The 23,581-nt window shown below is 38.2% G+C and overlaps 3 protein-coding genes across 9 annotated transcripts in view; 1 reads left to right on the forward strand and 2 right to left on the reverse strand.

The window, feature by feature from the left end:
* The window catches only part of Syx1a (syntaxin 1A), a 111,278-nt gene extending 104,736 nt beyond the window's left edge, over positions 1-6,542 (reverse strand). For all 6 annotated transcript variants that reach the window (XR_013257231.1, XR_013257230.1, XR_013257229.1 and 3 more), the window contains exon 1: positions 6,300-6,542. Coding sequence is in view for 1 of the 6 variants with exons in the window: in XM_077408045.1 (XP_077264171.1) it covers positions 6,300-6,332 (33 nt within the window). In the remaining 5 variants the exon portion in view is untranslated. The remainder of the gene's footprint in view (positions 1-6,299) is intronic.
* Positions 6,543-10,542: 4,000 nt separating this feature from the next.
* On the forward strand, positions 10,543-13,923 carry Ran (RAN, member RAS oncogene family). 2 transcript variants are annotated; one of them, XM_077407739.1, is made up of 3 exons: positions 10,543-10,818; positions 11,396-11,877; positions 12,106-13,923. In XM_077407739.1, exons 2-3 carry the CDS (start codon positions 11,446-11,448, stop codon positions 12,319-12,321), a joined length of 648 nt encoding a protein of 215 aa, XP_077263865.1. In that variant the 5' UTR covers positions 10,543-10,818; positions 11,396-11,445; the 3' UTR covers positions 12,322-13,923. The 2 variants fall into 2 exon arrangements, with proteins under 2 accessions (XP_077263865.1, XP_077263866.1); XM_077407740.1 differs by having other exon boundaries at positions 10,543-10,745.
* A 31-nt stretch (positions 13,924-13,954) lies between these two features.
* Positions 13,955-16,891, reverse strand: LOC143898342 (elongation factor Tu, mitochondrial). Its single transcript, XM_077407738.1, has 6 exons — positions 16,609-16,891; positions 16,340-16,392; positions 15,834-15,999; positions 15,432-15,739; positions 14,690-15,351; positions 13,955-14,602 (listed from the first exon to the last, which is right to left on the reverse strand). The coding sequence occupies exons 1-6, from the start codon at positions 16,643-16,645 to the stop codon at positions 14,410-14,412; spliced, it is 1,419 nt and encodes a 472-aa protein (XP_077263864.1). The 5' UTR covers positions 16,646-16,891; the 3' UTR covers positions 13,955-14,409.
* Positions 16,892-23,581: the final 6,690 nt, after the last annotated feature.

The following is a 23,581-nucleotide window of genomic DNA, read 5'->3' on the forward strand; positions in this document are numbered from 1 at the left end:
GTTTTTATATCACAGCAATATGCATAAAATGCAAACCGCATAAACATGTATTGTACAAAAATGAAATTAAATGCGTTTTTGTAATGAAAAATCAAATATATGCACTAAATAACCTGGTACACTTTTTCTCTTGTGTCATATCTACGATAGACCTCTCTTACCGACAATTAATACATAATTTTTCTCACGGCACAAACGCACGCCGTGCGCCTGTCAAATTCGCGACCGCGCTCGTTTCTCGATCGCCCTAGTTGTCGTTCGAGCGTTCTACGTGCGCTTAATCGATACGGTATTTGCATACAATTAAGAAACGATTATATTAGGCACCGCGCGCGCGATAACGCGGTGCGACAAGAGGGCCGAAAGCGTATCGTCATTCGTGTGTCGTTCTCCCGATCGATATATCGCGTTTCCACGCCGGCTAGATTTTCACGAGGAATTTCTTTCGTCGAGCAGAGCCGAATAGCAGATATTTCGACGGCCCGATAACGAGGGTACGCCAACATCGCGGGACAAAATAACGTTATCCAAACAAAGTTTGGCGCGACGATCGAACGCGAAACACTATGCGTTTCTGTTTCTATACGACATACGCCAGCCACGATTGGAGCCGATATAAATTCTGGTGAGAAACGATGGTGAGATTGCTACAAACATAAACGCGAATATAAATATTTATTCAACAACGGAAACGCGAAAATTCATATATAAAGCACACATGCCCGTATCTGTATAGTATTACAGTTTCACATTCATTGGCACGACAAACCTTTCGAGTCACGTAGGTGTAATTACATAAAGTATTTAATTACAAATATACATTTTTCAACAGCCAAAATATATAAAACTTTATACATGTATATAGCATCCCCCGATAATTCAGGATACATTTTATTATAACAGTTTGGAATTCCGTGCACGGCTTGCAATTTCCTGCGAACGCTCGCTAAAATTGATATAATTTCAACGTTTCATTGCAATCTTTTTTGTAGTTACGTATGTCTTGGATTGTATACATTTATATAGATGCTATCACATGTCCAACGTAATTTTCGCGCGATCGATCAGCGTTCCCGTTTCAACTTGCACCGTGCTAAGGCTGAATTGCACCAACAGAGTCCGGGTTAACTACCCTGGTTTAGCGATACGCTGTCCCTTTCTGGATTACAGTGCTATGATACAGACAGATCAAGCCAATCATGTTGAACTAAATCAACTAATCAGCATTTGCTGCAGTCGAATTTATATAACTCATGCGATCCAGTTTATATTTACTCTAAATTGCAATACATTCTATGAGTGGTTCATGAAATCGGTTTGCTCTAAATAATTGGTAAAATAATTACGTATTCAACTAGAAATACGACTAACATATTTATATAAGTGCGTTATATAAAAATACACATCTATGTAAAATACATTTTCATAATATAAAAATAATTTAACAATTTAACTGTTTAAATACTCGCATTTTAGTATCATACATTTTATGCGATAATAATAAACTTAATCAAAAATTAAAACCCACACAATTTCGACGTGAATTCAGATTTCGGTGTGAAAAATACGCGATTGATGACTCCTATGTTAAAGTTCATTCGCGATAATGGAGAGAAACGTAAATTATTTCCAGAGGGAGTGAAATATTTCCATATATATTTGCATTGAAAGTCAGTCGAAAATTTTATCAAAATTACAATCGGATCTTTAACACATTATTTAACCTACTGCAGGTATGTTTATATAGCACAATGTCATTATATGTTCTACATAAACATACCATTACTGGGATGTTTATGTACGACAATGTCTCAGGGGAAAGACTAATTAATGAATCATTTAATAAAATTGAGCCTCCGAGAGTGTCAATTTTTAAGCGAACAATTCACCGCGTTTGTTTTCGAACGTAAAGAATGTATAGCCGAAGGCGTGAAGTGATTCAAAGTGATTAGCACCAGAATCGTTATGTAAACTGTAAGCCTGTAGTAGGGATAACCTTCACGTACGAGTGAAATCGTCAAGAGAGTAAATGCGCGCTATCGGGTCAAGGAAGAAGCTGAAGAATGAATTGTCCTTGCCGAAAGGACGAAACGTGTCTCGCGATGCGGAAAATGCGATTAACGCGCTAAAAAAAAAAAACGTCACGCACATAGTACCTGCTGCTGACTCTTAAAAAACGCGTCGTGAAATTTCACAAGTTCATTATTAATTGCAACTAAAAAGGTCTATGATAATATTTAACACAATTAGGATTGGCCTGGATTACAATTAAAGTCCCTCTAATCAGAGTCCGGCCATACGGTATTAGCAACTTTTAATTGGTTCGCCATTTCTTGACAAAAACAGAAAGAGAAAGAGATAGAAAAAAAGAGAAAGAGATAGTAATTGTATATCCTTCTCTCTCGCAGAATTTTGCCAGAACTGCAAGTTGGCCAAACTCTGATGATTTAGAGGGACTCTAGCCTGGCTCATACATAGCGTGTCCTACTAATTGTTCATTTCAACAGTTAAGAAAAGAATGCGAAAGAATGCATGGTTTAAAGATCAAGAGTAAATTAGAAACAAATTTGAAATTTCTACGTAAAAATATTACAATAAAAGATCAATTTTTCGAACATTTTATATAATCTTAAGTCTATATAAAGATACGGATAGATGTCAAATACAAAACGATATATTTCGAAAGAAAGAAGAGAATTTCGTAGGTGAGAGTCGTGTTGCAACCGGCAATGTGTCAGAAGTCTTGATAGCAAACATAAAAGGTCGCGACATAGATATCGACGGCGACGTGACACACACGAATCACAATTGTAATAAACTCACGATCATTTTCGAGAAAGAATTATCTCATACCGCGCGCGGAAAAATGTCTTCGCGAGATACGTGCTCTCGCCCTATCTCCTCGTAAAAGAATCTCGGTTATTTATAAAATATGCTCGCATTTTTTACATTTCTTATGCGGAGCGGCGGCGTCGAGACGTCGCCGACGATAATAGCCGCGCGCTGTGAGTGCTGGGATGCAAATTTAAATTTTTTCCATTTCAAAATACAATTCATATCTTACGCTGAAATATAACTCGGAGACTATATTGAAAATTTAATCAATTATTGAAAATGAGAGAAATAAATAAATACGAGCCGCAAAAGCGGATGGTAGGGCGAGGACCAAGAGAGGACCGTTCTGGTTATTCTCAATTTGAAGAGTACACATCAGAAAAAAAAAGTTTAAAACTTTGAATTAAAACTTATACATGTACTCACATGTATACGAAACAATCTTCAGTTACGAATAATTGTTATTTTCGCAAATTTTAATTTAGTACTAAAGAAGAGCAGTTATCGTTAGTAAAGTCGTCTACTTCTTATATCGATTCTATAATAATTATGAATAAAGTTAGGTATGTATAATTAGTACGATATCTTGTATTAAGCTCCGCGTATCGTTGGCCCCAATATTTCTCTCATATTGCTTTGCATAAAACGAGCCTAATATTTTAATAATCTATGATTTATAATCTTCTTATAAAAATTTCAACTTTTTCAACTTCTTTTTCTCGATTGAACCATGTAAAATAATTTTATTCAAACAAATTTTCTTCGTTCAACACAATAATCTTATTTCAAGATTTCCACGTTGAAACTACAGATATTTTCAAATCAAGAATATTCCTTTTCTTTACGTTTAAAAATTTGGATATTCCTTATTATTTACCTTTGGGACTCGCTTCCTCGTATTTCGTGGTACGCTAAATTACAATTACTTTAATTCTTTTTAAATTAAATAAACCCTAAACGCATATACTACACGTCGAGCATCTTCTAACGCATTGTAGTTTATCACATATTCTACTATAGAAGAAACTGCTCATTTTAAAAGTGCGATTACAACTTTAAATTTCAAAGTATAAACTGATGTATATATGGATATCAATTTTATATTACGCACTGTGAGGATAAAGATTCAAAAAATATTCGGTAATAATAACCAATAGTTGCTGTGATGACAACGGGAGTTAACAATAGCTAATGATGACAGAAACGAGGAAATCCGCTGGATGGTAACGTCGGTCAGATTTTACGCCCATACGTGCTTTCCACGAATGCCACCGACTAATGAGTCATCATCGGGTATCAACTAGCATGATACTCGATGCGTGTCATGCATTCTTCGCGAGTCAGAGAACCAGACGGCATTAATTGAGAATAAAGAACAAAAAGAAAAGTCGGTCGAATAATTTCCGCGTTCTCTCTCTCTCTCTTCCTCGTTATTTTACCATTGTTGCTTACTGCATACGATGTAAAATGTAAACTAACGAATAAAGCTGTTGGCTTAAAACATTCTACCGTTTCTTTAGGAATAATAATATTATATGTACTATATTGTGGACACAAATTTGTCCAGGGATACAACTGAAAGTCTTATAAGATAAATTACAATGATAATGAGAATATTCAATTTCGTTTTGCATTATTTGACAATATTTCAAATGACCCGGCGACACGAGTGACACGACAAACTAAAAAAATTCGACGAAAGAACAACTCTCTCAAGGTCTTCGAGTCAAAAGATATCGCAACATTTTACGTCACTGTCCATTTCCGTTCATTCATCAGTGATGTTAATAACGTTTCGCGAATATCTTTGTCCGATATCGGGCAGTCATATTTTGATTCAATCGATACGTTTCCCGCTTTCAGGAAGAACACGGAGGAGTAACAGGAGCGCGTCGCGTATATTCGGTGTCGTCAACGATATAACGATATACCATTGACAGGTCGTGGCTCGGCACAACGATAGAGCGTTACCGTTATCAATTAAAGTGCGAATCTTGCGCGAATTTCGAAGCCGGCCTCCGGGGCACAATGCCACAGTTGTACCCGTGACAATGCGCCCGAATATTCGCGATCTAAGTGCAATCTGCAATCGCGCCGCATTTATGTGACAATTTCGTTGCATTGTATATACCAACGGCACCGTGGCCGCACGATTAATCTTTTCATACGGACGCGATGTTCGTTTCAGCTTGGAACGATGCCCGCCGCGTTAATCCATTCAGGCCGTCGACTGACGGAATAATGGAACGCGCGAGAATTTTTCGCCCCGTACACTTTCGACATTCTTCTTCCACGAAATATATTGTAAAATAATCACCGTCGAAGAGAGGTGCCGTCGCGAATATTTCGACACGAGGCTCGTCATTTCGAAACACGCTGCAGCGAGTCGAGATGACGCGGTTTTCATTGAAACATCATGGGAGAGCTCTTCAATAGACGCGCGATTGCCAGCCGGGGATTTAAACCGTGCGTGGATGTGTGGATTCAATGAATTCGACTTTCGAATGCACTGCAAACGTACGAGCCTCTTGAAAATCAAACCGACGATCAATTCCACAAAATACGAGAAAAAGAAAAGATCGACGCGGTTACAAAGCGATCACGTGCACCGGTAAAATCACGAAAATTACAAAAAAAAAATCGTCGGCCGCGGTCCAGTTGGCTCCCGGGAGGATGCGATGCCACGCTCGTGTACGCCACGCCGAACGTAACGCGGCGGCCGTGAATGAACGTAGACGTCAACCTCGCGCGTCTACAACATCCGGGGCGACCTACGGCGAGGCAGACGCCGATCCCGGTCCCGACGGCGGCACGGCCGGTGAGAATACGTTCTCCATTCATCGGCGCGTCGCCAATAATAAGTGACCAAGGTCGGCCATGGTCGCCATGGACCCGGGCGCGACGCACCGGCTCGACGACGACGACGACGACGACGACGAAAACGGCGACCGGGTATATTCAGCAACGCGGGATACGACCGACACGGCGACGACGAGATCGGGGGGGGGGCTCTTTCGGCGAGAGTGCGTGCCTCGCGAACACCTGTCAGCTCGGAGACGCCGAGGCGGACCGAGGCGAGCGGACAAACCGCCTGTCATCCGCCGGCTTTCCGTCTCGCGGTTACGCCTTCTAGCCGACGGAGCCGTGTTCCTCTACTCTCTTGGCCGCGCGACCGCGACGGGTGACCGCGGAGCATCGTGCCCGGTGCCGCCGCCGTGTGACACGCACCGTAAAAGTCACACGCGCTAGGGCGTGAGTTACGCGTGCATCGACGGCGGCGATAACGGCGACGACGAGGACGACACGCGTGACGCGTATGTCGACGGTGCAGCTCCGGTTATCTGGTGCACCAGAAGCATCGTGTACATGTACGCGGAGAGAGGGAGAGAGAGAGAGAGAGAGAGGAAAGAGATAGAGAGCGACGAACTAGCAAGAGTAGAGTAGTCTCGACCGGATTCACTCACCGCGACGAGGGCCGCTAATCTATCCTTGGTCATGATGAAGGGTGACGAGGAGTTGCGAGTCAGCAAGCGGTGTACGGAGCGACGTGTCTAGCGGGTAATCCCATTCACGGTTTTATCCATGTACGACGTGCACGTCCACTAAAAAACTAAAGGAAACGACGAACGCACTGGCACCGCGAGAGAGGCACGATCGTAAAATCGATACACTCGCGAACTCGCCTGCTTCTGCAGTGCCGTCCCGACGCGGCGCGCACGCGCCGATGACGTCAACTTCGTCTCGCAGGTGCGGACGCCGCGCGACGCGGCGCCCCGCGCACCGTCATCGCCCGTGTGGCGTGCGGCGAGGAACACGAGAGGACAGGGTCACGACTAGAATTTCTGGGCCCTTACTTACGTCATATTTATACTCGTTACGTTCGGCGATAAGCGCCAATCCTTTTTGCATTCTGTAATATAATATATATGTTGCTATCGTATTTAAATTAGTTTGTCATTATCTGAAATAAGTATTAATAAACTTTATAACATTCCGGGAAAAAATGTTTCATATATAATTATACATAAAGGATGATGTGTATAATCTCTGTTCATATACCTATTATAAAAAAAATGTTAAGAAAAATAATCGAAAAATAATTAGGAAAATAATTTTTACATTGTTTTTTTTTTTAAATAAAATTGCGATTATAGATTATACAATATCCGTATATAATCATATATTTATATTTTATGTACAAATATTACATTTTGCTTCCTCATAGAGGAAACTTTGTTTTCGTAAAATCGTTTACGGATTTTTGTTTGCGTATAAAGTTGGATCTAGTCATCCAAATTTAAATTAATTATATATGAAATGGGGGTAGAAGAAACCAAAGAAGAGATCGGTTTTGGAGTTTTTTATGCCAATATGTTCATATTGTTGTAAAAGGTCAAAATATCGGATTAAAAAAAATGTCCGTATGTATGTATGTGTGTAACAGATTTGATGTCCGTGGTTGCTCTAACTTTCGCAAATATTGAGATATTGGGCTGTTTTTTTTTTTTTTTTAATCGATAGAGTATCATTCAAGGAAGGTTGGTGTTGAATTAGGCGATGATCGGTAAAAGGGTTCATTTTTAAAAAAAATTTTGAATTTTTTAAGAAATGTTCGTGGTTGCTCTAACTTCCGTAAATATTGAGATATCGGGCTGTTTTTTTTTTTTTTTAATCGATAGAGTATCATTTAAGGAAGGTTGGTAGTAAATTAGGCGATGATCGGCAAATTAGAAATGTCCGTGGTTGCAAATAGAAAACTTCGCTCACAAAGTTTATTTTTATAATAATAACAGATATTAGTATAACAGATATTAGTTGCAATAAAGTTTATCATAATAAAAACAAGTGTGCAAGTAGAAACTTGCACATTGCTTCCTCATAGTTTTGAAGTGTGTAAGTAGAAATTTGCACATTGTTTTCTCATAGTTTTTAGGTGTGCAAGTAGAAACCTGCACATTGCTTCCTTATAGTTTTTAAGTGTCCAAGTAGAAACCTCCATATTGCTTCCTTATAGTTTTTAAGTGTGCAAGTAGAAGCCTTCGCTCACAAAGCTTCCTCTATGAGGAAGCCAAAACAATAAAATACTAATAATTATACATCGAATAAAATACAGGCTTCGTTATAGAGGAGCTTAGTGAGCGAAGGCTTCTACTTGCACACTTAAAAACTATAAGGAAGCAATATGGAGGTTTCTACTTAGACACTTAAAAACTATAAGGAAGCAATGTGCAGGTTTCTACTTGCACATCTAAAAACTATGAGAAAACAATGTGCAAATTTCTACTTATTATACATATATAATTATATAGACAATTTTTTCTCATTTCCTCAAACTTAATTTTTTTGTAAAATAACAATGTAAAAAATATTCTTTACATTTTTTTTAAGTTTTTGTTTTGATTAATTTTTTTGTATATATGAACAAAAATTATACATAAAGAAAAGAAAACATACACAGTAGACCCGCGTATAACAGATATATACGTTCCATATTATATATGAATCTATGTTATACGAGTCACATATATATATAGATAGATTATACATATTTAGATTATGTATAAATGTAGAAATAAATATTTATAAAAGATGTAAAAGTTTATTGTAAAAAGTATAAAATAAATATTAACGATAAACGTATAATATTTTTTATTTCACTTTAAAGCAAACAGTTATTAAAATTTTTCCGTTGTGTCATACGAATCTGTGTTATATTAATATATACGCGTTATACGGGGATCTACTGTTTTATATCTTATACATATATGTATAATTATATATGAAAAAATTATTTACCGAAATTGTATTTTAATGTATCAATACTTTTTTTATAGTTATGTATAGTATTTTTTATAATATAAAATAAATGCTATAAAAAATATGGTATTATTACAACAACACATAAAGTATCCATCGGAACGTTTACTTTAGATTTTAGATAATAGCAGACAAATTTAAATCATGACTCAATGAAATAAAATAAAAAGGCATCAAAGCCACAACTACTGGGTGTCCGTGCCGATGTATTTAATACAAATTATTATTCGCATCACAAATGTTTCGATCTGTGTTCGGATCATCTTCAGTGTAATTTATGAAAAAAATAGTATTGTATTAAAAGTTATATAAGCGTAAAAACGCATTTGCACTTAAATTATGAGGTCTTCCAAGTTAAACATGTATATTGAGACGAATAATTAATAATAAGATTATGCAACGTATTTCTTATCTTTATTATGATAGAAAAAAAACAAAACTGGATTCATAAAATTATACATATATCTATAGAAGAGATGCATATAATTAGAATTATACATAATTGTAATAGATAAAATAAAAATTCAAAATCAATTTCATTTTTTTAAGTGTGTAGCTGTGGAAACTGGCGCGCATTTTATAGTGATTTAATTGTTCTCTGTCGCTATTTTACCATTTTAATTCCAATATTTAATTAATGTATAACGGCTGCGTTTACTTTGGACGCGCTTTCGTGCTGAAAAAACGTCATTCTATCTTTATTGCTCATTATATGTTGAAGAAAGATAGAATGATACTTTCCGCACGAAAGCGTCGAAAGCAAACGCAGCCAATATATATATATTTATATATATGTAATGTAAATATTTTAAAATAAATTATATTTTATCAATTCAACAAATATTTTATCTATATTCCACAGCTCATCAGTTTCAAAATTTAATTAAATCTGAAATCTTATGTAACTGTATTAAGATTTTATCACCTAATTCCAACGTTGCCAAAAAATTACGAATAAAAAAAATCCTTAAAAATACTTTCAAAATGTTTGTATAAATCGCTTATTGATGTAATATGCACACAAACATAAATATCTTTTTCGTAGCTGTAAATAATTTAGAAATAAAAAAGTTAACCATGATTAATTAGCTCGTTCTCAACTTACACTTACCTACTACGTTTACGCGAGCGTTATTACTTCTGTAGTAACTTACGATAATTCCTTCGCGTAAACAGGATTTTCCTTCGGGTAAACGGGATTTTGTAGTAACTTACGATAATTTACTCCGCGTAAACGATTGGAATTAGAGTAAGTTACTATACAGAAGTAACGCTCGCGTACACGTAGTAACTGTCCTATACGAACAGATCAAATATAAAAACAAAAAAAGCGAAAAAGCAGGACATAGAAATCTATCGTCCAAAGTCTTCTCACGAAACTTGTTGGCTTTACCCGACAAAACATATCCTTTCTCTCCTCACATTTCACGCTTAAAATTATCAATTTTATTTTCAATAAAATTCGACATTTCTGCTTGTGGAAACGTTAAGTTTCGTAAATTGGCGCGCGACCGAAATCGGTTACTCTTCGACCGAGCGAGTTCCTTTGAACGTTTGCCGCCACGTGACGAGAGCTCGAGAATCCGGAGAATCACTACTCTGCGTGCACCGCGTTTTTCGCACAACTGCACTATTCCTGGGCTGCGTTCGAAAACTTTACTCGGGTGCACACCGCGTCGTTCTACCTTTGTTATTCACTAAAAGTTGAACAAGGACAGAACGACGCTGGTGTGCACCCGAGTGAAGTTTTCGAACGCTGCACGTTCGCCTGCATGGGTGGGGGAGGGGGAAAGCAGCCGCATGGCGCGCCGAGTGCAGATGTCGCTGACGGCGCGCATTTCCGGTGGCCCGTCCCGAGTCCGCGACGTCCGCGTCAACCGAGCATCTCGTCGCCACTCGTCGTCGCACGTAGTCGCATTCCTCTGGAAAAAAAGACACACGCGAAAAATCGAATTCGATTTTTTCCCGTCGATCTCGATCCCGCGGACGCGCGTCCCCGCGCCCCTTCGACTCGGCGAATCGGCGAGGTGGCATCGCCTCCATTCGACCGCCCAGAGGAACGCCATTGTGAACCATACCGACTGTACGGCACGGTGAGTGTTAACGTTCATTTTCACGTGCGTCACCGCGTACCCGGGAAATTTCGTACACGCGCCGTCCGAGCAGGTACGTGAGTGCGGTGTCGATCGCCGGGCGATTGCGATTGTCACGCGCGCGGAAAAATCGCGCCGCTAGCAGCCGCAGGCCGCCGAAGCGGATCGGAGCGAGAAATCCCGGCTTCGCGGGCAGCAGCACAACGGGCGCCATTCCCTGCCGGTGGACGCACCGGTCCTCGATATCGCGACTCGCTTTTCCCTCCGATTCTCACGGCCACCGACCGCCAGCGCGAGCCGTTCGTCGAGCGTGTCATCGTCGCCGCGCTGGCGGCCCTCCCCCGGCCGCGCGACCGAATCCTTTCACGGTCACGTTTCGAACGCGTGATCGCGCGGTTTTCCAGCAAGTTCGATCGACGACGTCTCCGGTCGATCTCCCTCTCGGACCTCGTCCCTCGCCGTCCTGATAGCCGCGATCGATCCCCCCCCCCCCGGGCGTTCCCGCGTGAGTGTGTCCGCGGAGGTGCTCCACGAGGCATCCCCCGCGTCTGAAGCGCAACCCCCCCCCCGTGCCGCGCGCACGTTGCTTTGCTCGTGTAGCCCCGTGGCCAACATGCCCAGGTATCTAATGTCGTTTTCTCCCTTTGCAGAACCGTGTGTTCCCGACCTCGACCGTGACTGGAAAGAACCAACGATTAAAATGGCAAACGAACCCGATATGCCCACCTTCAAGTGCGTACTGGTCGGCGACGGCGGTACTGGCAAGACCACCTTCGTTAAACGGCACTTGACCGGCGAATTCGAGAAGAAGTACGTTGCCACTCTGGGTGTCGAGGTCCACCCGCTGATCTTCCACACCAATCGCGGACCGATCCGCTTCAATGTCTGGGACACAGCCGGCCAGGAGAAGTTCGGCGGCCTTCGCGACGGCTACTACATTCAGGGACAGTGCGCCGTTATCATGTTTGACGTTACATCCAGGGTGACGTACAAAAATGTACCCAACTGGCACAGAGATCTGGTCCGCGTCTGCGAAAACATCCCGATTGTTCTTTGCGGTAACAAAGTTGACATCAAGGACAGAAAAGTTAAGGCCAAGAGCATCGTGTTCCATAGAAAGAAGAATCTACAGGTATTTTTATATGCTATAATATTGAGATAATATTATTAACTATATGTATCCTTCAAATCTGTCTTTTTATTTTTTCTTTTTTTTTTTTTACAATTTCTTAATGATGATTCAGTGATCTGTATAAAGTGAAGACATTACACTGTCCCTCTAATCTGAAAGTACTTCCTATCATTGATATTGTATATAATTTACAATAATTTACAATTCATCTTCTTTTTTTTGTTGCAGTACTATGATATTAGCGCGAAGAGTAATTACAACTTTGAGAAGCCCTTTCTGTGGTTGGCACGCAAGTTGATTGGAGATCCAAACCTAGAATTCGTCGCTATGCCTGCGCTGCTGCCGCCGGAGGTCACTATGGATCCACAATGGCAGCAACAAATCGAGAAAGATCTCAAGGAGGCTCAAGAAACAGCTTTACCAGAGGACGACGAAGATCTTTAGTTTATTTAACACTGGGAATGGTCTTTACAGAGAGTAAGGCCTATTACGCGGGTGCTCCTTGGTTGTATCGCGCACTCGTACATCATAGAAATCGAAGATTCTTTCTTTGAGAAAAAAAATACCTTACCCGCAATATTTAGTTGGATGCTTTTATGTTGGACACATAACTTCTGTGAACTTGCATGTATAGCCTTAAAGATGGGTCGCTTGAATGCGTTGCAATGCGGTATGCACAACATGTGTGTGATTGTGTATATGTGATTTGCACTTGAATGTCTAGATTTTGTAAAATTCTTATGTAATGATTGTGATATATTATCACGTAAATTTGTGAACTAGAAACGGAATAAAGTAATGGCGAAACTGAGGAAACGACTTGTGATACGAGTTCATGGAACACAGCCTGCTGAAGCTGATACGACGCTAATACAAAACAACCGAGAGAAATTCACTGCATTTTCTGATTCGCTCGTTTGTATAGATGTGCGTGCGTGCGTGCGTGCGTGTGTATGTACATATATACATAAGAAATGGGATTGTGTAAGGCGTGCTGTATGTTAAACACAATCGCGCTAACCCACTTTAAGGCGTATCAAAAATAGCATTATTCTTTTTTTTTTTATTTTTATTTTGTTTTCGTACTTTCTAACACAAATAGAGTAAAAACTGCCAATTCTGAAATAGGTACAGCAAAACTGCTATCAGGTTCAGACGAGTAGAACTGCACTGGCACCAAATCCAAGTCGTTCTCTTCATAAGTCACAGTACATATTAGCGATTGGCCGTTCAATCAACCGCTAGAAACGAGACGCTCGGTGCAAGTCACTTCAATCTTGTTACAACAGAACAGGATAACATGTTTGCTCTCGATTGAACACAGGTGTATACAGTAGATCAACATGCAATGGATTAATTTACAAGAAAGAATCTTACGATACATAAAAAATTTAATATTAGAAGTTACTGTTTGCATACTTAAGTATGAACAGCGGAGTAAAACTGGACTGAAGTATCATAAAAAAAACTAACTTATGCCATATATACACTTTCTTGATAAAACTGCTTAAGAAACTTACTAGTGTGTGAATTGAAAAGTACGAATGTTGAGAGAGCGACCATCTTTCGTGAGTATAAGCGTCTCCCGTGGTGTAGTTTTCTATATTTTAATGAAAAGAATGATTCGAGATTGAAGTGAAACACAGATTCGTAGCCTGTTGCGTCTGTCCGTTTCGACGAGGACTGTTTGCTATTTTTATAAGCAAAAAAGATGAATGTATGATTTGTTCAACTTAAATTATATGAACAGTGGTTTTTTTTCTACGTAAGAAAATCCGTTCTGTTAGAAGTATGCGAAACTGTTAATATTTCCCTTTGAAATCCTCGTTCCTATTAACTTGAGAAATCTAATAGAGAGAAAAGTACGTCACGTGTAAATTACACCGCTGAATATCTAACATAGAAAGGAACTAGGAATGACACACTGCAACATATACATTTAATTCTTGTATACCTCTAATAGTGTTTCATTGTTCTGCTTGAAACAGATTGTATCAGCTGATGTATGAACTTTAATAAATTATCAAACTGTTTTTAAAGCTACAATGCACTCACATGCTCAATGTCTTCGCGTTAATCACCGTATAACACCGTTTTATTAACGTATTGTTTATTTAAATTTTACTCGTACAATACATATACCTTAATGTACTTAGATACGTGAGAATTGAGGAAGGAATGAAAGCAATACTTGATAAACATCAATATCTAGGTCGACACAATCATCCTTGTTTTTTGTTAATGAATCAAATCATGATTCACAATTTTGTAATATAATGCATATGTAATATAATGATAAAAATGCGCTTTTTCAATACATATTCAAATTATGTATTCATCATTATATAATCTATGCCAGTGTCGTATCTTGCGCACCTATCAACTTTTCGTTTCAAAGGAATGTCGGATATTTCGGATAAACATTCATTTGAAAGTTTTGACTGAGATCCGACTGTCTGGGCTAACTTATATTTTCTTTATTACATAGCACAATTCTGCTTCATTCCATAACAAACGTTTATATCGAGTCTACTAATTTTGCTGTAATTTTTTTTGCTTCTTCAGTAGCGCTTTCTTGCCCTCGAGAAGCTCGTGTCGCTCATTATCCGTAAGCGGTTTCAGGGTGTTAGTGACTACGCCGGTTCCTAGAGTTACCGTTCCGTCTCGCAATGTAAAACGTTGTCCCTTTTCCAATACCATTGGTCTTATCAACTTTAATATTAATCTGCAGTAAAAAAAATGCAGTGAGTGTACAAAAACAAATATTTAAAAAAATTAATAAAAATCTTGGAAAACAAATTGAATGTCTTACGTGCTGTCTTCTCCCGGCATGGCCAAATCCTTTCCCACTATCGTACACTGCGCTGCAACATCCCACGTTCTACAGAACATTTGTAATTGTGTCATATTTGCAATCGGTTTTTTCCTGCCACCTTCTTCCTTGGTCAACATGTACACTTGGGCTTCTACATGATCGTGTGCCTTGATAGAGCCAGGTTTGCACATTATCAGGCCTCTTCTTAATTCGTCTCTCTTTAAGCCTCTCACTAGAGCACCGAGTTGATCACCGGCTTGGGCCTCCTCCAATATTTGATGGAACATCTCTATACCCGTGACTGTGCTTTTAAAAACTTTATTGTAGCCAATAAACTCGCATTCCGTTCCCTTCTTCAGTCTTCCGCGCTCTAGCCTACCGGTAACCACGGTACCTCTACCAGGGATGGAATATACGTTTTCTACTGGAAGTAGAAAGGGTTTATCCAGTTCTCTCACAGGAGTTGGAATATGTTTATCTACCAAATCCAACAACTGCAGGACAGCTTGTGCACCAATTTCGGGCTCCTTTCCTTCGAGCGCACAGAGTGCACTGCCTTTCGCTATTGGAACATTATCGCCGTCATAACCCATCTCGGAAAGCAACTCTCGTACTTCCATCTCTACCAAATCTACCATTTCTGAATCAGCAGCATCGACCTTAAAAATATTGCATACAATTTTAATACCACGTTTTTTATTCTCTCAGTGTCTTTCGCTAGTATCATATTAATAGATACCTTATTAATAAATACAACGATGTGCTTAATACCAATCTGTTTAGCAAGAAGCAAGTGTTCTCTAGTCTGTGGCATCGTGCCATCCGTGGCGGCGACGACCAGTATGGCGCCATCCATCTGAGCTGTTCCTGTGATCATGTTTTTGATGTAATCGGCATGACCCGGGCAATCTGTGTGTCCATAATGACGACCTTCCGTCTGATATTCAATGTGCGCGACATTAATAGTAATGCCACGGGCCTTCTCCTCAGGAGCATTGTCAATCTCACTGTATCCCTTAGCTTTCGCTAATTGCTTCTCAGACAATACTGTTTATAATAAGATTTTTCGTTAGTTCGAAGTAATCAATCAGCTCTCTCTTATTTACAAGGCAGTCAATCATCTTGTAAACAAAACAAATACCTTTGGTAATAGCTGCTGTCAGAGTAGTTTTGCCATGATCCACATGCCCAATAGTTCCTATGTTGCAATGTGGCTTATCACGGCTGAACACCTTCTTCTCTGTCGCATAGAATCTTGGACTGGTAACAGTCGGAAGAAACAGCTGATTGTTCAATTGACAACGTTGCTAAAAAAAAATCATCATAGTAATTTTTGCAATAGCAACAATGACAATATTAATTAAAAATGTTTTTAGTTTTAAAAAATAAAAAAAATGATATATGTTAATTAAAAATAGTAAATTAATAAAAATATAAATTTAAAAAATCAGTAAAACCACGTGTATAAATATCATGGAATAAAAATATCACGACTTTTATTAAAAGATCAAAGCGACGCGCATTTACGAGCAAGTTTTCACATTTGACAATTTAAATGTTTTTCATGCAACTATCGTGATCCACGACGGATCGTTATCGGCACAACTCCAGGGGCGATTAATAGATCGTTGACAACCGTCTGCTTACGCATTTCGTCAATTGCTTCGCGAAGATAATCTGCTTGAGAGTCTGCCTCAACACTGAAACAAAAAGATAAATTTGCGTGACGAAAACGAAGCACTTTGCAAGTATCCACACCTAACCCTATTTTCCCTGCGACACGATCACGTTCGATAATCGGTCGGAGAGGTTTCGACAGCAGGGCCATGCACAGAACGATCGACGAAGATTCGCTTTAAAATTCTGTCGCTATCGTCAGCGTGACCACGTCCTCGTGTTTGGTATTTTGTTCTTACCGGGACTAAAAATCGCCCTTGTAGAAATAAGCGCCATGTTTCTCGTGTATCGTGTAGCGATACTAGCGATTCTACAGAAGTTTATGAGCGATCGGAGCTCGGAGCGATCCTAAAAACGTTGGAACGTGCTAAAGTAGCCGCCGGGGCCACCGGACACCGTGGCGTAAATTTACGGTATATTATATGACGAGACGAGACGAGAACTAAAAAAACGTAGAAAGCCAAAAGCCGAAGGGACGACGCCACATATGTACTTAGGCTGAGTTTCCTTTCCACTGTGCGAGTGTGCGCGCGCGTCGCGTTATTTGTCGTTAAATCTTAAAAGGCCATTGCACGTAACAAAGTTTTAGTCTGATAATAATATATAACATATAGATATATTAATGTACAAGTACAAATATTTTATACAGATATATTATGATTATTTTTAATTTGAAGGCCCGGTTTATAATGAATGTTGTGAGTCGTAAGTCGTAAGAATTGGCCAATCACAGTTCATTATTCTCCTTGCGGTCGAAGAATAATGCACTGTGATTGGCAAATTCTTACGACTTACGACTTACAACACTCATTGCCTTAAGGCTATTCTACAATTGCGTAAGCGTAAGGTTGTAGGAGTAGGAGTAGTAGTAGTCGTGAATGTTGTACAACGGTTCAGTCTACAATAAAGTAACGATACGTTGTAGTTGTAAACTTGATTACAGCAACCAATCAGAGTGCAGTGGAAAGTACAGAGGTCAAGGCACTTCCGATACTCATCCAGCACAAACTTTTCATTTGTTGATCTTTGTGTGAAATGCATCGTTTTTTCCATAATAACTCGTTGCTTCTCACCAGCCCAATCAATTCTCTACACGATAATAAGTTTAAAAAAGTTTCATCTTCCTCGTACTGAGCACTTTCCTCGTATTCCATGATGAACACGTACCAAAAACACTACAATAGAAAAAAAGAATACTTTCGGATGCCAAGAAAGAATGTTATAACTTGACTCTTGAGATCTTTATAGCGGTCTTCGGTTCGGATCACGTGTATTTACTGTTTCGACAAAAACAATTATAGCAGCGCGCGGCGTGATGACGCGTAACAGCACTCTGATTGGTTGGCTCTTACGTTCACATCTGGCGTAGTCGTGAAAGATGAAGTTCAACCATCTTCCACAACAGCTTTACAACCGCAGTACCGCTCTACAACCACGCCGTACAACACTCTTACAACCACTTACAACCACGCTTACGCAATTGTAGAATAGCCTTTATGCTAGGTCTACAATGCGAGTCGTAAGAATTGACCAATCACAATCGAATTTGAGGAGAATAATCGACTGTGATTGGTCAATTCTTACGACTCACGACTTTACAACTCGCATTGTAGACCTAGGACCGGTATATCACAGTCTCTGATTAAAGGCCATTAAACGTGATTCTCCGATTAAATTCACTCTTCGTTTCTTTCTAGGGGGATAGTTAGAAAGAGATGCAGAGTGAGTTTAATCATATCGGCCCCTAGCATTACAGTTTATTTATTATAAATTATTTCACATAGCGCTAGATATTGATGTGCAATAATGTTCTTAGTTTGCAACTATAATAAATAAAAATATTACGATGGCTTTTTGACAAAAAGAAAAAATAATAAGATCTTGTTCAACCATTTTCAACGTTTTTATTATATATATATTCAAGATCGTCTTAAGTAATGTCTTAAGACGCTAATACGGCTGTGTGATTGGTTCATGACATCTTAAGATTGAACTTTTGATTTTGATTTCTATTCTCTGTTCCTATTGCCTGTTGCCTGTTGCGGCATTGTACAAGGGGCTTTATATAGGGACTAGGACTAGAGTACACGACTGTTCGTTCGCTGCTTGCTGTGTGCGCGCGCCGTGCCAGATGGTGGGGGGTCCCAACGTCCATGAAATAACAGTATTGTGTCGACTGTCGACCTACACAGAAATCACAGAAATAGTATGCAATAATACGTGCTCCCTACGTGTTCCAACATTTATTTTCGTTTATGATTTTTTTCATTTTATACGGAAAAAATCAAAACTGCTTTGTTGATAAACAGTAAGTAGTATGAAAATCGATAGAAATTAGTTTTACTGATTAATTTTTTGATTCAGTTTCAAATTATATATTTTTGGTAGATATAATTAATTTTTTTATTCACTGTTACTACTACTACGTTTACGCGAGCGTTACTTCTGTAGTAACTTACAATATATCACTCGTTTACGCGGAGTAAATTATCGCAAGTTACTACAAAATAATAAAAACTCGTTAGCTTCAACCAATCTGGCAATCTTTATTTTCAAGCACGACGCGTTTCGACCGAGATTCCGGTCCTTATCAAGTGCAACAGTCCATTAAACGCTTGCAGAACACTTTATTGTACAAATGTGGCAGCAATAAGTCAACAAACTGACACAGAGAAACAAAGGAACAATAGAATATAACAATGAGTAGTTAAAAAGTTGAGAAAAAATAAATAAAATAAATAAAATAAAATAAATAAAAAGAAAATTAGATTAAAAAGAATAAAATAAAAAGAAAATTAAAAGAGCAATGCTTACATATTCTGTGTGTCAATTAATAAATCACAAATTAAATTACAGTCGTATTGAGCGGTGTGTTCACTCGAGATGACAACGGACGACTAAGTGAAAAACAAAGAAGGGGATAACGGAAAGCGCTTACATTAGAGTTATTATTTTGTCATATATACACGGAAGGTTATCCGTGTCCTTCTGTGAATTAATAGTGTTGTTGTCTTTCTTAATAAATATCATTTTCGCGATCTCTCTCTTCTTGAAATGTTTCTCACTGTGTAAAGTACTGGGACTAAGCCAATTAAAATCATGGTCGCAAGGGTCTTATGTTTACTGACTACGGAATGATTGCTAGGATGTTTTTTAATATCAGCACGATGCTCTTTAATTCTAGTCGCCAGGTTTCTCTTAGTCTGTCCGATGTAACACGCGTCACAATTGAGACAATCAATCCTACTCACCTGCTCAACGACCAGACAACATATAAAAAATTGGAAGTTGACCCTATCAAACGCATTACCACGAAGCTCAATGGTTTGATCCGCTCCTGGTTTGACTCCAAAATCATTGATAAACATACTTTTAATAGTTTACGTAGCACGTGTGGTAATTTACCCCGATGCTACGGATTACCAAAGATACATAAAAATGGTTTCCCATTACGAATTATTGTTTCTACCGTTGGTAGCCCACTGTATAATATCGCTGATGGTTTTCTGCATGATATTTTAAATGACTCCATCCCTAAACCTCGTTCGTACATAAAGGACAGTTGGTGTTTCGTTGAGAAAATCAGAAATTTAAAAATTTCACCCGATGACATTCTTGTCTCACTAGATGCTACCTCTCTTTTCACTAACATTCCAAAAGGACTCGTTATGAAGAGCATTGAAAAACGATGGTGCTATATTTCCACAGTAACAAAATTCACGTTACAACAATTCCTACACGCTATCGATATGATCCTAAGCTCCACCAGTTTTTCTTTTAACGGAGTTATTTATGACCAAATTTTTGGTAGTCCTATGGGTTCCCCCCTCTCCCCTATCCTTGCCGACATGGTGTTAGATGACCTCGAAACACATTGCATCGAATTGTTGAGCTTCTCGGTTCCTATTTTCGGGAGATACGTCGATGATATTTTTGCAATCATCGTGAACGTGCGTATGTTCTTCTACCGTGTGAAACACAGTACCACGTGGTGGAACATGTTACAACGTGTATCGAAAAATGAGATAAAAGATACATTGAGTAACCAATGACGGGCCACTGCCCATTACCTGGCCATTGATGGGAGATTTATTTTTTATTAAGCTTTTTAAATAAAATTGGAAACGTATTTTTACTAATTAATATAATATTTGACTATTTAGTTTTTTATATTAAAAATTGTGCTACTTAAAACTTTGTTTAAAATATTAAAAAAAATACTTGAATACTGATACTTAAGTGTATCGTGAGTTTCAATAGATTCTTACGAAATGGCTAAGAGAAGTAAAATACTGATTAAGCTTATAATTATCGAAATAATAAGTTTTTCTGTACGAAAAAAGACGTTATAGAATCTTAAACATATTTATAATAAATAAAAAGCAAAAAATTGCACATGTAAATTATTTTTTGTATAAATATTTACGTGACTATCTATTGGTACGTGGAAATCTTGTTTGCCCAATAACTAACCGACTGGCTAGTTATCGGGCGAATCGTCATCTCAAGTGCTTACTTGTGTGTCCTATAGAGTGCATTCCGTTTGGGCGCTCACGCGCTGTAAGCATCGCTCTATCTTCGTTTGATATTCGATGTGCAACGAAGATAGAATGATGCTTACAGCGTGTGAGCGCCCAAACAGAACACACTCTTATGGCTTCTGTACACAGGACGCGGAAACGCTTGCCGCGCGGCAAGAAGCGACGCGGCAGCCAATAAACTTTTGGTTCTTACGGAAAGCAACACGTTGATTGGTTACCGCGTCGCTTTTTGCCGCGCGGCAAGCGTTTCAGCGTCTTGTGTGCAGAAGCCAATAGTGTCTAGCCGCAACACGCGTTCGAGTTTTTGTGCTTTGTTTTTAAGTTTTCTGTACGAAATTTGTAAAGGCCATTGCACGTAACAAAGTTTTAGTCATAATCGTAAGGCCGTAAGAAAATAGACCAATCACAGTCGATTATTCTCCTTGAGCTCGAAGAATAATCGAGTGTGATTGGTCTATTTTCTTACGGCCTTACGATTATGACTAAAAATTTGTTACGTGCAATAGCCTTAAGTATATTTATTGTAAACATTACTTGTAATGATAGCGTACTAAACTATATTATATTTTTTCTGTTTTATGCATTTCTTTCGTTCATTTTTATTGACATGTAATATATAACCTCAAATTGTAAATTCTTTGCTTGTCTGTTTTTGGAACCAAAAGAAAAAAGAACTTTTATCTAACAAATACTCTTGACAGATAGATGTCTAGTAGATTTAACCTTTGTAAATGTTCTTTTACTTCTCTCTCTCTCTCTCTCTCTCTCTCTCTCTCTGTCTCTAAACTAATTCTTTAAAACATCTTAAGGTTGTATGACCCCTTAGAAGAAAAAATGCCAAATTCTTCAAACTTTGTCAGGTGATGAGTATTATAATAATAAAGCATTGTGCCAAGTTTGAACAAGTTTGCGTGGCCCGTTCAAAAGTTATAACAATTTGAATTTAACATGGGCTCTTATGGGATTTCATCAAATTTCACTATTTTTTCAACTTCATTTAAAAAATTAATCAAAGAAAATATGGCATCCTTTTAAAATTTTGCAGAAATATTAATAAAAATCTTACAAACAAATTAGAACCAAAAAAATTATGACTTCAAGGATATTTTCTGAAATATTGAATAAAAAGCAAACAGAGAACAGTCTCGCTTGGTCTCGCTATATGTGCAAAAGGAAATAGACCAATCCATCTCTTTATGCATATGCTTATATGCACCTATGCAAGTTTGTCTAGGTTGACCTTGGACAAAGCAGCGCCAAGTTTTTTACAAGAAAAATTTATTTATTTTATTTTAATTAAATATTTTTATTTTATAATGTTACCTCTTTAATTCTTTGTGATTAAAATAATTCTTTGTAATATTATAATTTTATCAAGGAGAATTAAAACTATTACCACTTGGGTTGATAGAAAGACTCTCAGGAATACAAAGATACATACCACTTGGTTTTTTTTAGGTATATATTCTCTTTGTAATTGGCGCAGTATTAAAAGATTTCACATTTTTTTTTTTTTTTTTTTTTAATAGATACCACTTGTTATATTTAGGCTTTTTCGAAGTAGATATCACTTGGATTAAATAAAGTAACAATTTTGTAATTTAATAATTTTGTTTAAAAAAATTAAAGCTACTACCATCTAGGTTAGAATAGATTTTATTTATTTTTGAATAAAATTAATGATACTACCACTTGGGTTTTTTTTCGAGGTAACAACCACGCGTCGTACTTGGCGCCCTTTTTTTACCTTTTTTGAAAAAGTAAACATATACGTGACACAAGCAAATACAAAAAGAAACGGAAATAAGAATTCCTCAACATTATTTCTAGATGATGCAATCTGAAAAATCTTTGGAATCAATTTCTTGACACATTTATTGGACAGTATTTCTATTAATATGAATAACTTCGGGACAGCTCTCATACATTATTATACAAATTCAAAAACATACTTGAAATAGGTTGATGCTCACACAAACCACTCCACACGTTATTAAGGGTCGACAGGAGTCACGGCCGAACTCCGAATTGATGTTGGAGACCTCGCGCGGTGACAATACGAAACTTCGTTTCAGTGTCGCCAACGTCGAGAAACTAACTTCTGGTTTTATGTGTGAATACGCAATTACGCACACACACCATTGAACTGCTCACGCGGACGCACGGTAGAAAGACATATGCTAAGACTGCGGCGTTGCCGCGTCTGTGCGGCGTTGCCGCGTGCTCCCCGCTTTAGCAATACGGCCTGAAAAATGCTTTCTGGCCGTCCGTAGCAGAAGACAGTATCGTACCAAGGCCAACAAGCACCCGCTTTAGATAAATTTTGTGTTTTGCTGATGTATTAAGAAAATTTACAATAAACTAGAATGATTTATCAAAATGATTTTATATCAGCGGGGCACACGTACTTTTGTTGTTAAAATTTTGCAGCAAATATTGAGATTCTGATGTATTAAAAAATTAGATGGATAATAATGTTGATAAACACTCCGTTTTTTTTTAATGTTATAAAACTTTATTTTAACATTATACGAAATTATTTCACAATAAGTCTTATTTCTGTAATATTATATGTAAGTTAATATATATCACATATGTCATAATTATATATATATATATATATATATATATATTTATTTATTTATATATATATATTATGACATATATGTGA

The sequence above is a fragment of the Temnothorax americanus genome, unplaced genomic scaffold (genome assembly GCF_048541705.1).
Source record: "Temnothorax americanus isolate GAGA-0224 unplaced genomic scaffold, ASM4854170v1 Scaffold23, whole genome shotgun sequence".
NCBI classification, from domain to species: Eukaryota; Metazoa; Arthropoda; class Insecta; order Hymenoptera; family Formicidae; genus Temnothorax; species Temnothorax americanus.

Bases quoted from the DNA above. Each gene is read 5' to 3' on its own strand.
- Ran (XM_077407739.1), top strand. From the start codon at position 11,446: ATGGCAAACGAACCCGATATGCCCACCTTCAAGTGCGTACTGGTCGGC. The intron at 11,878-12,105 runs GTATTTTTATAT...TTTTTGTTGCAG, and splicing joins ATAGAAAGAAGAATCTACAG to TACTATGATATTAGCGCGAA.
- LOC143898342 (XM_077407738.1), bottom strand. From the start codon at position 16,645: ATGGCGCTTATTTCTACAAGGGCGATTTTTAGTCCCG. The intron at 16,393-16,608 runs GTAAGAACAAAA...TTTTTGTTTCAG, and splicing joins AAGGGCGATTTTTAGTCCCG to TGTTGAGGCAGACTCTCAAG. The intron at 16,000-16,339 runs GTAAGCAGACGG...ATTTTTTTTTAG, and splicing joins CGAAGCAATTGACGAAATGC to CAACGTTGTCAATTGAACAA.